The 15,258-nt window shown below is 39.5% G+C and overlaps 4 protein-coding genes across 7 annotated transcripts; all 4 read left to right on the forward strand.

Moving 5' to 3' along the window:
• The first annotated feature begins 2,324 nt into the window (after nt 1–2,324).
• LOC141845993 (uncharacterized) lies at nt 2,325–4,259 on the forward strand. The gene is made up of 2 exons (XM_074733975.1): nt 2,325–3,524; nt 4,189–4,259. The coding sequence occupies exons 1-2, from the start codon at nt 2,325–2,327 to the stop codon at nt 4,204–4,206; spliced, it is 1,218 nt and encodes a 405-aa protein (XP_074590076.1). The 3' UTR covers nt 4,207–4,259.
• Nucleotides 4,260–6,629: 2,370 nt separating this feature from the next.
• Nucleotides 6,630–9,546, forward strand: LOC141846091 (uncharacterized). 4 transcript variants are annotated; one of them, XM_074734076.1, is made up of 4 exons: nt 6,630–6,849; nt 6,953–7,078; nt 7,164–7,249; nt 7,862–9,546. In XM_074734076.1, exon 4 carries the CDS (start codon nt 7,938–7,940, stop codon nt 9,195–9,197), a length of 1,260 nt encoding a protein of 419 aa, XP_074590177.1. In that variant the 5' UTR covers nt 6,630–6,849; nt 6,953–7,078; nt 7,164–7,249; nt 7,862–7,937; the 3' UTR covers nt 9,198–9,546. The 4 variants fall into 4 exon arrangements, with proteins under 4 accessions (XP_074590177.1, XP_074590175.1, XP_074590176.1 ...); XM_074734074.1 differs by lacking the exon at nt 7,164–7,249; XM_074734075.1 differs by having other exon boundaries at nt 6,958–7,249.
• An 18-nt stretch (nt 9,547–9,564) lies between these two features.
• Nucleotides 9,565–10,655, forward strand: LOC141846092 (photosystem I reaction center subunit III, chloroplastic-like). The gene is made up of 2 exons (XM_074734078.1): nt 9,565–10,334; nt 10,490–10,655. The coding sequence occupies exon 1, from the start codon at nt 9,627–9,629 to the stop codon at nt 10,314–10,316; it is 690 nt and encodes a 229-aa protein (XP_074590179.1). The 5' UTR covers nt 9,565–9,626; the 3' UTR covers nt 10,317–10,334; nt 10,490–10,655.
• Nucleotides 10,656–14,060: 3,405 nt separating this feature from the next.
• Nucleotides 14,061–14,767, forward strand: LOC141846093 (LOB domain-containing protein 4-like). The gene has a single exon (XM_074734079.1). It carries the CDS (start codon nt 14,061–14,063, stop codon nt 14,742–14,744), a length of 684 nt encoding a protein of 227 aa, XP_074590180.1. The 3' UTR covers nt 14,745–14,767.
• Nucleotides 14,768–15,258: the final 491 nt, after the last annotated feature.

Consider the following 15,258-nt stretch of genomic DNA (forward strand, 5'->3'; position numbering starts at 1 on the left):
AATAGACATTTAAAAACCATGTAACAAGATATTTGCTTGCAACATTAAACTATTATTTTTGACAATAGAAAAACCATATGTAACATTAAACACCTTATGTTGTTATTCTGAACATATAAGCCAATACATACCTTTAGGAAATATTGGAAAGAGTTTCTTGCCTTTTGTTCAATGTCATTAAGATGTTGCATTAGCTTGCTGCTTCTGGGTGAAGAAAGAGTCAATATATTTCGTGACAGGTTTACTTTTGATGTCCACACTTCTAGATAAAAATATCATAATGATGTTAGTAATTTGGAAGGATATCTGCTGGCCTTCCTGTTTGAGAGAATTTTATTTCCCTCTGGTATATGCATAGACTAGATAAGGGCACATAAGCAAATCGTCGCTGAGCAAATGGTCAAAGATAAAAATAATATATATCATTACTTCACAATTTAGTTGTAAATAAATAAATGGCTTAAAAGAAAATGAAAAAATAAAAATGATAAAGGATATTAGCCAAACACAAATGAAGAACTATATAAGCCTTCATAATTGGCCAACCACGCTACTGGAAATGCAATGTCTAGACAAGGTTGGTGAGTGGGGTAAGAAAGGCTATATGCTTCTCATTTTGATACTGCATTTCAGGACGAGAAATGGTAAATTCATCGATGGGCATCAACTTTGATTAGAGAGGCATAAGACATTGATGTAATGGAAAACAGGTTAAATCAAGAATGGTCATGAAATTGAAGGTATAAGATGTGGATCACCTTCCAATTAGTTAGATCAAACTGTTTAACAGGTTTTCAGGGAAAAAACAGAAGATGCTTTCAACAGATAGTGTTATAGATCAAACTTCCAATTTCTTCAACAGACCAAATGTGTAGCCAATATGTAATTTTTGTCCTAGAGTTACAAAAGAGCACCCTCAGCCACTGTAAGGGTTCTGATAGAAATTCAATATGATTATTAACTCCATTGTATGGGAATAAAACAGTCATCCCAGTCACTCGCCAAGCTCTGAGTTTGCTAACTCTTCCTGAAAACTTAGAGTCTGACAAGGAATTTCCATAATTACTGAGACTAGCAAATCATATATTATTTGCATTCTAGTTCTTCGAACAAGTTTCTAGACCAACTATTTGAAGTCAACCACAACAATCGTATTCCTCAATTAAAAACTATCTAAATAATATCAATTGATTTTCAAGATTCAAAAGAAATCTTAAGTTCTATGCGAGTTTGCTAATATACATGTAAGGTTTTTCGAAAATTGAAAATATATTTCTTCATAGAAACAAAAGCCTTTTTGATCGTGTATCAATTTAAGCATCAGTTCCAGATGAAGTGCTAAATTTACCTCTTACAGCTATACTGCAATCGTTTAGAAAGTGATCAAACATGGAAAAATAATTGATAGAAGCATTTGAATATTGTTGCTGTATCACAGTAAACATCCATCTGACACATGCTTTTCATAGTGCATCTCCAACAACGAGGTTGGCGAAGCATCAGTTCGAAACCTAATACTCCTCTCAAAGTAGTAGCAATAGCACTTGTAAGTTCTCGAAAACAAAGAGACAGATCCAAAAAATGTGCCCAAAGCACATACAAGATCAACATTAAACAAAAGAGGCTTCCATAATAAATATGAGAAACGAATAGCAGCATCAGGAATCGTGTCTTTCGATCATATGGCATAAAACCCCTAGGAAACCATGATTTTTTTTGCTGAGAGAGAAAAAAAAGCACCCGAGGGTTGTTCGAAGACACGAAGAACGAGCGGCGGCACAGGGGCCCTTCGCAGCTGAGCTCCGGCACATCCACCGCCACCGCCACCGCCACCGCCGCGAGCTCCGGCCTCGCATGATTCCGATCTGGAGCTGGAGTGGGCCGTAGATGCACAAACAATGGATTGACCCGGCCCGTCTTCATCTCGAGAAAACACTGACACGGCCCAATAACGGCCCAACTTTATTATTATTATCATTATTTTTTATTTTTATTTTTTCATAATATTTTACTATTTATTATAAAGCGAGGTACATGGAAATGTTTCGGAAGCAACGGCATGATTTTTCATCCATGATGCATTCAATTCATTTAACGAAGCAAGTGCGTTCTGAGTCCAATTAAATGCTACCACGTGGACGGCTGTGATGCCTCGTGTTCCAAAGTACGCCTATTTATACGGATCCACCGCCTTAACGCTCCATTTGTCGATTAGCCACTTCCCACAAGACGCTTCTCGTAACGGTAACTCGATCGTCTCCTCCGCCGCTCACTGTTCCTGATCCGGGCGGCGCCGCCTGGAAGCCCCGCAAAGATCGCTGGCGATGGCCTCGGCCTGCGTCAACAATGTATCTCCGCGGCCGGACTCTGCCTTCCTCGACTTTGCCGGGCCTTGCCTCAGGGTCGCCTTGAGTCGCAACCTCGAAGTCAACCCAGAACCAGCTGCCTCAGAGTTGAACAGATCCATAGATCCAGATGATTCAGGCGAGGACCTTCCCGAGTTCGAGTTCCGTATCGACGATCCCGTCGTGATGCTGCCAGCCGACGAGCTGTTCTCTGACGGAAAGTTGGTTCCGCTCCGAACCGTGGCGGTGCAGCTGCAGGTGGAGTCCACCGACGAGAAAAACTCGTCGGAGCTGGAGATGGTAACGGAAGTTCTACGATCGGATCCTTGCGAGAAGTCGTTCAAGGCGACGAGGAGCGCCAGCCGGTGGAGGGAACTACTCGGTTTCAAGAGGAACCATAACGCCAAAGAGGAGACCCATAAATCGACGTCTCCATCGCAGAAGGGTGAGGAGAACCATAAATCGACGTCGCCTCTGCAAAAGGGCCTGAACCCTAGCAGCAGATCTTTTCGCCGCCTCCTCCGCCACGCGAAACCATCATCTTCCGTAGATTCCTTCGTCACCGTTCCGCTCCTCCGCGACTCGCTCTCGGAACCGGCATCCATCTCTGCGCGCCGCTCGCTCTCCTCCTCGTCCTCCTCATCTGGCGCCGACCACGACGAGTTCCCGCGGTTCTCTCTCGACTCCGAGAGACCGACCCAGCCACCGATTTTGCTCTCCCGAGCCCCGCCGGCGGTTCGGCTCTCACAACCGAGGCGCGCCACAACAGAGCGGCAGCATCAGCCGGAGCGAGGGGAGCAGAGCCCGGTCAGACGCCGGTCGGAGGCAGGACCTCCGCCGTTGGTGGCTTCAGTGGACAGCCCGCGTATGAACGCCTCGGGTAAGGTTGTGTTCCAGGGACTGGAACGGAGCTCGAGCAGCCCTGGCATCTGCCAAGGGGGAAGCCACCGCCGACGGGTGAGACCATACCAGGGAATGGAGAGGTCCTACTCGTCCAATGTCCGGGTCACACCGGTCCTCAATGTAGTCCCTGTGGGCTCCCTCCTGATCGGCTCCTCCAAGCCTGGCTCGGTGTTCGGCTTGGGCCAGCTCCTGTCCCCCAGCAAGAACAGCGTCGGTGTCCGCAGAAACAAGATCGTCGAGAGAGACAGAAACCCTGAACAGAAACAGGCACTTCAGGTATCCTCTCAAAAACTAAACAACTAGCTACAAAATGATGCTCATTTTGCCACAATTTTCGTCGTGTATAATCTTCGATCTCGATAATTTTAATTCAGTATCTTTACAACTATTGATTGCTGCAACTGCTTTGTTCAATTCACCACCACCCAACACCGCAGAGAGATTGGTTTTCTGTTGTTTATAATTCTTGCACGCGAGTCCGGTCGCGGACTCCGATGAGAACCTCGTCCATCGGGTGGACGCATGTGATGGGTTCAGAATCGAGTCAAAAAGTGGATTGATGTCGAGGGAGTGGGGAGGGCGCAGGGTCTGACGAGGGTCTTCTTTCTCGATTTTAAAATGAGTGTTTCTGTGCCAGGGGCGCAGGCTTTTCAGTATCCTGCGCCTGTTTGTAAGCCCAAGATTCCCTCGACCCTATTTTCCTACGCAGCAATTCAAATAAAAATTAGTGAGTTCTGAAAGTGTAGCAAACTTAGTAGCATTAGAATTTTTTTTAAGATAGTTTATCTTTTTTACTTTTAGTGATAAAGATCTTACAGTATGGACAGAGGTTTTGGAAAATGAAAGATGATAAACTAGCTGAATAAGATGATTATTAATTGTCAGCAGTAACTTTTTTTTTTCTTGACAAACCATTTTATGCCTGATTTGTCCATTGTAGGTCAAGTGTGATGAGTAGGCTTCTGATACCCATCTCTATTCATGGATCAAACAAACTTTGGTCTGACCAGCTAGTTAATGCGGCTTGCAAATATGCAATCTTCTGGCTCTGGCCTGAGTCTGAGCCATCAAATTTTTTCCTCACCAAAGGGAAAATGATATCTGCAACTCGGCAAAAGTGAGTCCTTTACTTGAAAGTTGAAGGAGTTAGGTTAATTCAGGCTTTTGGTGCAGTAACTCCATTTCCAGTCGTTGCTTGATGGTGAATCATGGGTAGACTATTCGAATGAAATCTTTGTCTGAAGATGAATAAACCATATAACTTGTTTGCTTCCTGCATTAATGGCAAGAAATCTTTTATTGTTTGTTTTTTTTCCAGTTGTATCAAAGTTACTGCAAAGAACAGCACAAACTGCCAATTATCCATAAGATAGCTGGTAGAATGATTATTTAGAACCCTTAAGAAGTGAGGACCTACTGTCACTCTGGATCCCACTCATGGATAGAGGAGTCGAGGAGATAAACAATGAGCAGTGGGCGTGATGTGAATGGGACCTAGCACTGCCATCCGTCTCTTTCGCACTTCCAAAATCCATTAAGAGAAACTAACAAATGCAATCAGGCTTTCCCCAGTCAAGATTTTTCCTCTAGTACTGTGATGGATCCAATATTGGGACACTCAATCTCTGATGACAAGTGATGAGAATCACACTTTGGAAGGTAAAATTTAGAAGACAGGTTAATGCATCATGATAATGAAATTTGGCTTTCTTAGACAGAGTTCTTCTGTGGTAGTTATTTAGTAAACTACTATTTGGAAAATTTGTACTGCTGGTAATCTGCATTGGCTAGTTTCGTTTAATTCGGCTGATTGACCTTGTCACATACAGAGAATACTTACAACTGCAAACATGAAGATAGCAAGTTAACCAAGTAGTCTGTACAATGAACCTTGTAGCATTTTGCATACATTGAAAGCTAACTTGCACGAACAACAAATGAAAGAATTGAAGAATGAAAGTAGCGTGTAGATAGCAGAACTTGCATGAACAAATCCTGGTAAAGCAGCGTTTGATTTTTATCATTATTATCGCTGGACTGATTCAGATCCGATCCCGACAAAGCAGCGTTTGATTTTTTTATCCCTCCTGATCGATCTATCGAACCCAAACTTTTTTTGCAGGTTTGATATAATCTGTTTTTCCAATTGACTGATCATCAAGATCAACTGATTCTCTGTTTTCTTCCATGGCCAGATTGCTTCATGCTCAATCTGCTGATCAAATCCGAGTTTAGTCGACTGATTTTCTTCTTTCCTTTCAGAGACAAATCATATCCAGCTCGACCTTATCTTTGATAATCGATCGATCGAACCTCCCTATTCGATCGATTAAATCAATCGATAGATTGAAAAATTTTATTTCCAACAAAACAAAGTTAGTACAATAACAATAATTAACTTGTTTGGAGTTCCTCTGCTCAGTGTGATCGATTCATTAGGACTTTCCTTACTTGATGTTCGATCAAGTGTTCTGTCAGATCAACTCATCTGATCTTTCTCTGTCTGATGTTTGGTATTCCTGATTTACTTAAGACTTTCCTTGCTCAATGTTTAGTTCTCCTAAGTCACTAAAACTTTCCTTGTTAATTAGCTTGCACATTCAATATTCATATCAGATGCATAATGTTTAATTTTAAATTTTTTATTTCATATCAAAATATGAGTTTGATTATTGATATTGTCTGTACTAATAATGTCTTTTTTTTTAATGTTTGACAACCTAGTTTAAAGTTAGAGAAAAATACCTCATTTAAACAGCATACTAAAGTTAATCCAGCCTGAGTTTAAGTTAACAAATACCTTCTAAAGAGTATACCTTCTCTAAGATACACTTATGGTCTATGGATTTAAAATTAACAATCAACTTAAGTCTTAAATTTAGAAACTTTAAATTAACAAACTTAAGTTTCAATTTTAACTCTCAAACTTTAAATCGAATTCTTCCCTTTGACACATATCAAATAGGAATCGTAACTTTTAACATGCATATTAAAATAATTTTTCAAGATAAAAATATTTTGAAAATAAAGATCAAGAATTTTTTTCAAAGTAATAATAATGTCCACAAAAGCAAAGTAATTTTCTAAAGATATTTAAATTAGTAATAAAGAGTTTTCAACACTAGTCAAACTATTAATAATAAAGTCAACAAGTACAACAGAAGCATGCGGATTCAACAAGTAAGATTACGGTTATCTTATCGGATCCTAATCTTAATCAGGGATGGGCCGGATCCGGATTGTGCAAACCCGAACCTGATAAGATTGTTGTTTCGGTGCCTTGAAAACAGCATCCGAATCCGAATCCGAAATGGAATTTCGGATCGAATTTCAGGAAATAGGGCTGCTCCTCCATGTTCTCCCTTCTCGTCCGCTCCTTGAGCCGCCTTTCTCGCCACCGATCGCCCCTCTTCTCCGGCGGACCTTCGTTCCTTCACCCTCTTGTGCCCCGTCCCTCCGCCCATCGATCTCTTCGTCGTTCATTTCTCACCTTCCGCGCGCACACAGCGAGTTCCCGCTGCTCACTCTGCTCGTGCAAGTTGAATATTTGCAGGTAACGTGCTGCAACTTCTCGCGACCATCGTCTGGGCGTCGTCGACTGGTAAGGGACGGATCTCTCTCCTTCTATCGTCGACTTGCAGTTTGCAGTTGCACCTGATGCATTCGTATCTTTTAAGTAGGGCTTGATTTGATTCTTTTCCTAGATTAGTGACAACAACTGACCAATTTTATGATGAGGAAGACCCACTAGCTTCCATGAAACAAGTAGGTATTGGTTTGATTAGCTATTCCAACAGAATTACGAGTTCAGAGTCGTCATGAATTTGAAGGTATACCTCTGTATGTCTGGCATTGCTTGGTCTAGAATATTGGCGTTCAACTTGATCTGGCATTACCTTTATTATTGTAGTGAAGAATGATGTTAATTGTTATCTGGCCTGACTTCTATTATTATACTGGACAATGATGTTCTCCAAGATTCATCATAGTGGTACATAGAGGTGGTGATGTTTTTGTCACAAGGCAACAATGATTATAATTTCTACATTCTACTGTAGATATTAATTAACAGTTAATTGGGTGAAATTAGTGGTTTGAGTAACATACTATAGCTAGTAAATAACATCAGTTTAGTTGTTAGAGGCTATTCAACTAAACTAAAAGTATAGCAAACAACCTATTCATTCCCTGCTTTGTGCCCTGGTTTCTCCTTCAACCTCCTGCTTTTGCACCTTGGCCTCCATTATCGAGTGTCTATCACTGCTACCAATCTCTGCGTCACATTTGACTTCGCTAAGAGCTCTTTTTCGTAGCTCCACCTCATGTATGGTTTTACTGCAATCCAAAGGCTTAAAATGCTGTAGATAGGTGTTCCCTTATCCATGTTTAGCCCAAGTGGAGAAGCAAGTACCAGGAGGTTGGATGGACTTTACCTCTAAATTTCTTTTGAACAAGTTTCATGTGTTGATCCTAGTGTGTCATATAATTTGTGTACAATGACTCTGCATATCTAATGGTTTTATGGTTTTACCTCTAAACTTCTTCCTGAATGCTTTAACTGCAATTTTTTGTTTACTCGTTGTACTAACATGCCTAATTTGCTTCCATTGCAGAAGTCGTCTGCATTCTTTCTTGTGACTATTTTAAGAATTGCGAATGTAGAACTCTGAAAATTAATATTTGTGGCACATGATTCCATATAATCGTGTCTTCCATCTCAAATGCACAGTAAGAAGATCTGTTGTTTATCGTCCATGTTTAGGATTCTACCATCAAACTGTTGAACTTGGCGGGGAAGAATTGGTGCCGGTGGTATGGTATAGAGCTGCCTATGCTAAGATAATCAAACTATCACCTGTTCTGAAAGATTTGAAGCAAATTGATGGTAAGCTCATAAATAGAAATGACAACTCTGTCATTACTGATGACTATGTTACCAGCCACAACCGATTGTTCAGTTCCATTGCTAAAATGTTCGTCAGACCTATCTCATTGCAGTTTTCTCGAAATAACACTAATGCACAACCTGTAGAATTTTCACCACCAGTACTTTTCAGTAAGCCCAGTGAAACAGATTCAATCATTGTAGATTCACTTACAAAAATCTGTGATTTCCTCAATGTGTCTGTTCAAAAGAGGAAGTTTGTTCGTTTGGCAGTGTGCCCACAAGTTACACAGCACCATATATGGAGGGGAGCACTTGAAGAGATCCTTGGAAACTTAAAGCAAGAAATGCACTTCTTGCCATGCTGCTCAAAAGATTTTCAGATGAGCGAGCAGATACTCTCCAACTGTGTCAAGTTTTTGACCGAAATCCAGGACCCAACAAGTTATGCCTCTCCATCTTGGATGCGACCAGCCCCTTTAAACAAGGTCGTGAAGCCACAGCCTTCACGCAAATGGGAAGAACTGCTCGAGATGATAGACGATCTTTTAAAGGCTTTGGGAAAAGATAACAACTTTGCACATCATGTATCAAGGCTTGAAATGATGAAAAAGGGTTTGTGCCAGATCAAAGACATCATAGTTGAGAGAGATATTAATCACAAGGAGGTTCGGCGGCAGGATTGCCTTCTCCAAAAAAAGTTAACAAAAAGTCTAGGCCACTCCTCCAAGTGTTTATTTATTTTGCTACAATATTATCTGCATGGAACTGTCGCAGAGATCGAAATTGAGGTTTGTGGAGGGCTTCACCGCTACGGAGGCAAAGCATATTTGTGCATGGGAAAAATTTTACCTTTCTCTGATGAAGAGTCAATAATGAGTGGAATCATGCAACTGAACAAAGTCCTGAGCGTCTTCAAGTTTGTGTGGGAAACAGCAGCCATGGAAGGGGTCTTGGAGCTGCAAGGGCATGTCTGGTGCCCAGATGTCGACGAAAGGTCTCTCACCTACAGAGGCAATGTCTATTACTTGCATGGCATAAGGTTTTCCTCAGCTTTCGAGTAAGGTTTATCTTGTCAAACCCTTTCCACCATGATAAGGTAAAACAAGTTAAACTATCAACTTTCTTTCAGTATCTTCACTTTTATTGCTCTAGTGTATCTCTTGTTGGTTGGCAGTTTTTTTTATACAACTATTTCTTCAATTATCTTTTTATGTAGTATTATTGTATTTGGAGACACAAATTGCATTTTTTTTTAAATAGTGAAATAATCTTCCATATCTAATGAGCTCACCACAACCACAATTTAGGAACAAAATCTTAGCAATTTTTGCAACTGCTCTCTCTTCCCCAATCTCCTTCCTCCAACTCACCTTGTTGTTCCCCACCTTATCCTTTCCCTTCCCCACTCATATCCTTTTCCTTTCTTCTCTCTTTATCCTTCACAATTGTACAGAGGAGAGCAAAGAAGGGAAGGAGAAGGAGCAACTCCAATGGCTTCTCTATCCTCCATCCCTGCCCTCTCCAAATTCCTCTCCTCCACGCCCAAAGCTCTACCCTCCAAGCCTCGCTTCACCATCTCTTGCTCCTTCCTCTCCCAGCAGCCCCATGGAGAAGACGACTCCTCTGTCACCTCCTCTCTCAAGACCTTCTCTGCCGCCCTCGCCCTTTCCTCCCTCCTCCTCTCCTCTGCGGCCACCCCTCCCCCTGCAGTCGCCGACATCGCCGGCCTCACACCCTGCAAGGAGTCCAAGGCCTTTGCCAAACGTGAGAAGCAGTCGATCAAGAAGCTGGAGAATTCGCTGAAGAAGTATGCACCGGATTCGGCACCGGCCCTGGCCATTAAGGCGACCATCGAGAAGACGAAGCGGCGATTTGATAATTACGGTAAGTTTGGCCTCCTCTGTGGCTCCGACGGACTGCCCCACCTCATCGTGAGCGGTGACCAGCGACACTGGGGCGAGTTCATCACCCCTGGCATCCTCTTCCTCTACATTGCCGGTTGGATCGGGTGGGTCGGCCGGAGCTACCTGATCGCCATCAGGGACGATAAGAAGCCCACCATGAAAGAGATCATCATCGACGTGCCGCTCGCCATCAGCCTGCTCGGGCGGGGTTTCATCTGGCCCGTCGCTGCCTACAGGGAGCTGGTCACCGGCGAGCTCATCGCTAAAGACGTCTGATTCCGTCCGTGGCTGAAGGTGAGATGAATTAAGATGGTCCCTTAATCATTGATTTCGATAGCTCCAGGTTTTCTCTTTTCCTCTATTTCAACTCCAAATCTGCTACTGAATTCGATAAATAGAACACAAATTCTAATGAGATTATTGTTTTTTTTCTGGCTTGCATGATCCAGTTTGGTGCAGCATAAGGGAAAGCCGGTCGCTCAATGTAGTTCCATAATCAAAGAAGGCTTTGCAAAATGTTTTTATAGTCGTTCCTGAATCTGTAATTTATGTTGTCTGTAATTTCTCATGTTTTTAGAAAGCCATCTGAATCATGTTTGAACTTTTTCTTTTTCACCTCCATATCTACCCGTAAACAAACCGTTTTTGTGTTTTTTTTTTTTTGCCCCGTTTGCTTTGATTTTAACTTCGATCTATCTGCATGCTATTAGGATTAAATATTCGATTAAAATCGAATCAAATCGAATTAATTAAAATCGAATCGAATTAAATTTTTTTGAATTGAATCAATTAAATTTTTAAATAAAAATCGAATAAATCGATAAAATATTAAAATTGAAATAATTAAATTTTTTAAATATTATAAAAAATTTAACAATTAATTAGGAATTTATAAATTTATTTATTTAATAATTTATAATTTTTTATTTTAAATAATTTAATTTATTCGATTTAATCAAATAAAAAATTTTAAAATCAAATCAAATTAATTGATTTTTTTAAAAATAATTAAATTCAATCAATTTATTCAATTTATTTAAATTTTTATTCACTCCTATCTACAATAAAGTTTGTAAGCAAATGAAAGAATAGGAGAAATCATTATTTAAAAAATAATTTCAGATTTAATTTAAAAAATCAGTTCGATTAATTTAAAATTTTTATTTTAAAAAAAATAAATATTTTAATTTATTGGATTTGATTTTTATTTAAAATTTAATTAAATCCAGTATATCAAATGGCTAATAGTCAATTAATACTCCAAAGAAATATGCAGTGGAGTCAAAAGTCAAAACTAACTCAGACCGCCGGCGGACCGGAATCTTGTGCCCTCTCAACGACACGTGCGCGATCCCCATTTTTTTCTCTACGTCGACGGGGATCACGAGGCGTGCGCAGGAAGCCCTAGACGAAGATGTTGTTGGACTATTTGGGTCATATCTATGAGGGCCAGTGGATCCATTGGGCCTGCTGAAGGCCCAAAACAACATCCAATTTCTAAGCAAATTAGTAATGACTTTCACTTTTTAAGTGAAATCAACCGATAAGTAGGGTTATAAGTTCGTGAATAAGTTTGGTATTCGACTTTATAAGAGTTTGTTTATGTTCATTCAATACAAACGAAATCAATTAAATAAATAAGTTTAAATAACTCATTAAATTAAACAAATAAATTTGAATACATATATATTCAGTTTGTTAATGTTCATTAACAACATTCGTGAAAAAAAAATTTATGAATCATATTCATTAATAAAACTCTTATCAACATATTAAATAAAATAAATAAATAAATTTATATTATGAAGCTTAATAATCAACAAAATAAATTTAAAATGCAAAAGTTTAAACAATTAAACAAGCTTAAATTGAGAGCTCAATAATATCTAAATGAATCAAGCTCAAGTTAAATTTATACTAAACTTAAGCTAATAAAAAAGAAATTAAGCCAAGCTTGAATAATCATTTTTAAAATTTGATTCATTTTAGGTTCGACTTGATTATCTTATCAAATAAGTTTGAACACTATAAAACTTAGCTGGGCTTGGCTTGTTTACAATCTGATATAGTGTATTCGCATCAAGCTGAATCGAATAGTAAGAAGTTTGAATTCGGCTCGAATGATTTTTCTCTAAGCTCGAGCTCGATTCGTAATAAAAATAAATAGTTCTCAAACAGCTCGAGTTCAGTTCAAAAATAACTCGTTTAAAAGTTAAACAAGTTTAGTTCGAATTTGACTCATTAACGTATAATATTTAAAATTCATATAATATATATATATATATATAAAGATAAATGAGTCTCTTAAAGAATATGTTCATGAGCCTTTAAAGAACACATTTGCAAGCTTTTAAAAGAATATATTTGCAAACTCACAAATCAAAATTTGAGCTCGGTTTGATAATGTTTTCAAGTTCGAATAAGACTTGAGCTTGACTCATTAACTTAATTGAATGAACTTTTTTTTTAATCGAGACTCGAATAATTTACGTGCAGCTTGGCTATACCCCTAGATTAACTAATAAAAATCCTATAAAAAGGGTATAAATTAATCTGTGTGATTAGTGATGATAATCAGCATTTACCAGCCACATTTAGCATGATATGGACTCAACCTAATTAAGTAATCATGTTGAAAAAGAACTTACGATAAAAAAACTATTTAGCCATCTGAAAGATAACGACTAATCAAATAAATGAGCTGTTCGAACCAAAAGTACTATTTTTTTTACATATTTAAAAATTATATTAGAAATATATAATATATTAGAAAATGGGGGAAACAAGTATATATGATGGAATAATATATTAGAAATGTATTATAACGTAAGTCTCTTTTCTCAACGGACGGAAATAAAAATTATGAAAAAAATTCTTTTATTATTTCATAAAAGATTTAATAAACCGTTATAGATTATTTTTTAAAAATTCTTTATTCTCTTCTCTCAAGAGTAGGGGGTGTCATTGCATTGGAAAAAAAAAATCAAATTAGGATTGAGAATTTTGAATTAGATTAAATTAGGATCGAATTCAAGTTGATTCAAATTTAAAATTTAAGAAATTTTTCAAAGTTAAATTAAAAGTTATTTTAAAAATAAAATATTAAGAGAAAATAATTTAAAAAATTTGAATTTTTGAGTTATACAATATTGATTTTTTAAATAAAAAATAAAAAAATAATCGTTCGTGCGAGTGTACTTCTCCTCCCTTCTCTCTTCTCTACTCTTCTTCTACTTTCTCTTTAATAACAATATGATCATTAATGTCATTAATTTAATAATGTTTATTTAATTTTATTTTATTTTTTGTAAGGTCTTCGTCTTCTTCATCTCCACTTGTGTTGGGATCTGCAATTCACTCTCTCACCCTCCCTCCCTCTCTCTCTCTCTCTTCGCCTTACAAAGTGCCGCAAAATTTTCCGATCCAGGCGGATTCAACGCCGAGGAAGAAGAGGAGGAGGAGAAGAAATCGGTATAGATATTTTTCTTTTCTTTTCTTTTCTCTTCGCATTTTTAATTTTTTAAAATAACCTTTTAAACAATTTCCTTCTCGTCTTTCTTTCGTCAAGCGAAAGGCTTTTCGTATCTCTGAGAAAAATGATCTCGCTTTCCTTCTTTTCTTACTCGTTTCAATTGCATGAGAAAAAGAAGAAGAAGAAGAAAAGATTATTTTTTTAATGTTGTTTTCAACTTGAGAATCCAAAGATCTGATTTAATTTCGATATGTTTCCTTTTTAATTTGAGGAGAAGTGGATCGCTCGGAGAATGTTTAGATCTATCTAATTGCTTATACGATGAAGGTTTCGGTAGGCGTCAGATTTCAAGGGCAGACTGAAACAAAACCCTAACCCTAATTTTCCCTTTTTGGTATGATTTCTTTGATTGTTCTTGCGACCATGTATGTATTGTTTGAAGATTAATTCGCCACGCGAGGTTGCGTGATCATTCATGTTGTGCTGCGTGATGATTAGGTTTCGGATTGTAAGGGGGGAACAGTGAAATTGATATCGATCGAGGATAGATGACTTCGTCGTCGTCGTCGTCGTCGAGCTCGCCGTGCGCGGCGTGCAAGCTGCTGCGTCGCAAGTGCGCGGCGGAGTGCGTGTTCGCGCCGCACTTCCCGCCGGATCAGCCGGCGAAGTTCGCGAACGTGCACCGCGTGTTCGGCGCCAGCAACGTGGCGAAGCTGCTGAAGCAGCTCCGCCCGGAGCAGCGGGAGGACGCCGTCATGTCGCTCGCCTACGAGGCGGACGCGCGCCTCCGCGACCCCGTCAACGGCTGCGTCGGCTACATCCACCTCCTCCAGCGCCGCCTCAGCGAGCTCCAGCACGACCTCTCCCTCGCGGAGAAGGAACTCTCCAACCTGGTCGCCGGCCACCACTTGCTCGGCCTCCCCCAGCACGCCTTCGCCCCCAGCTTCCCTCCTTTCGCCGGCGCCGTCAGCGGTTTCGCGGGGCAGACGACGACTATAAACACACAGCCTTCGCTGCAAGCGGAGGTATTGTCGTATGATCGCATGGGTGTACTTAGAGCGACGACGACGACTTCCCGTTTGCCGGCGGCGCAGTTCTCGAACAGCGCCGGCACGATAGGAGCTTTTCTGGAACAGCAGCAGCGGCAGCAGCTCCAACAGCATCACAATTCTGAGCAAGCACAAGCGAAGAGCAGGAGTGAAGGGAGGAACTCTACTGGCTTGAGTCATTAATTCTTGATCATTAATTAATCAACAAGGAGAAGGAGAAGAAGAAGAAGAAGAAGAAGAAGACTGGTATATCCATCCATATATATATATATATATTTATATTGATTTAAGCATATGATATGCAGTGTGTTGGTTAATTAAATAATATGCTTAGATCAATGAGAATTGAATGCTAGATGTGTTTGTGTAGATCCAAGAGAGAGTAAATAATTAATCAATGAGAATTGAAATTTGTAGCTAGTTCATGTTTCTTGTGCTCGAGACAGCTAGCTAGCTAGTGAGGAAGGACAAATAGTATAGTAGTATAAGATGAGTAAATGAAGTTTTCGGAGCATAATTAAATTGGTTATCATGAGACAGATTTATTGTAGTGGATAAGAATTTAATCTTGTGGATAAGAGTCAAATCTCAATGAAGTTGAGATAATATCCTTTTCATAGTGGTGAACTGCATAAGATCGATAATGTAAGATCAAGGTGTGGCTTTCAAGGGCATAGCATAGGGGAATGAGGGAGCG

This window comes from Curcuma longa, chromosome 15 (genome assembly GCF_044706935.1).
Source record: "Curcuma longa cultivar G26 ecotype Majalengka, Jawa Barat chromosome 15, ITB_CL_G26_1.1, whole genome shotgun sequence".
NCBI lineage: Eukaryota > Viridiplantae > Streptophyta > Magnoliopsida > Zingiberales > Zingiberaceae > Curcuma > Curcuma longa.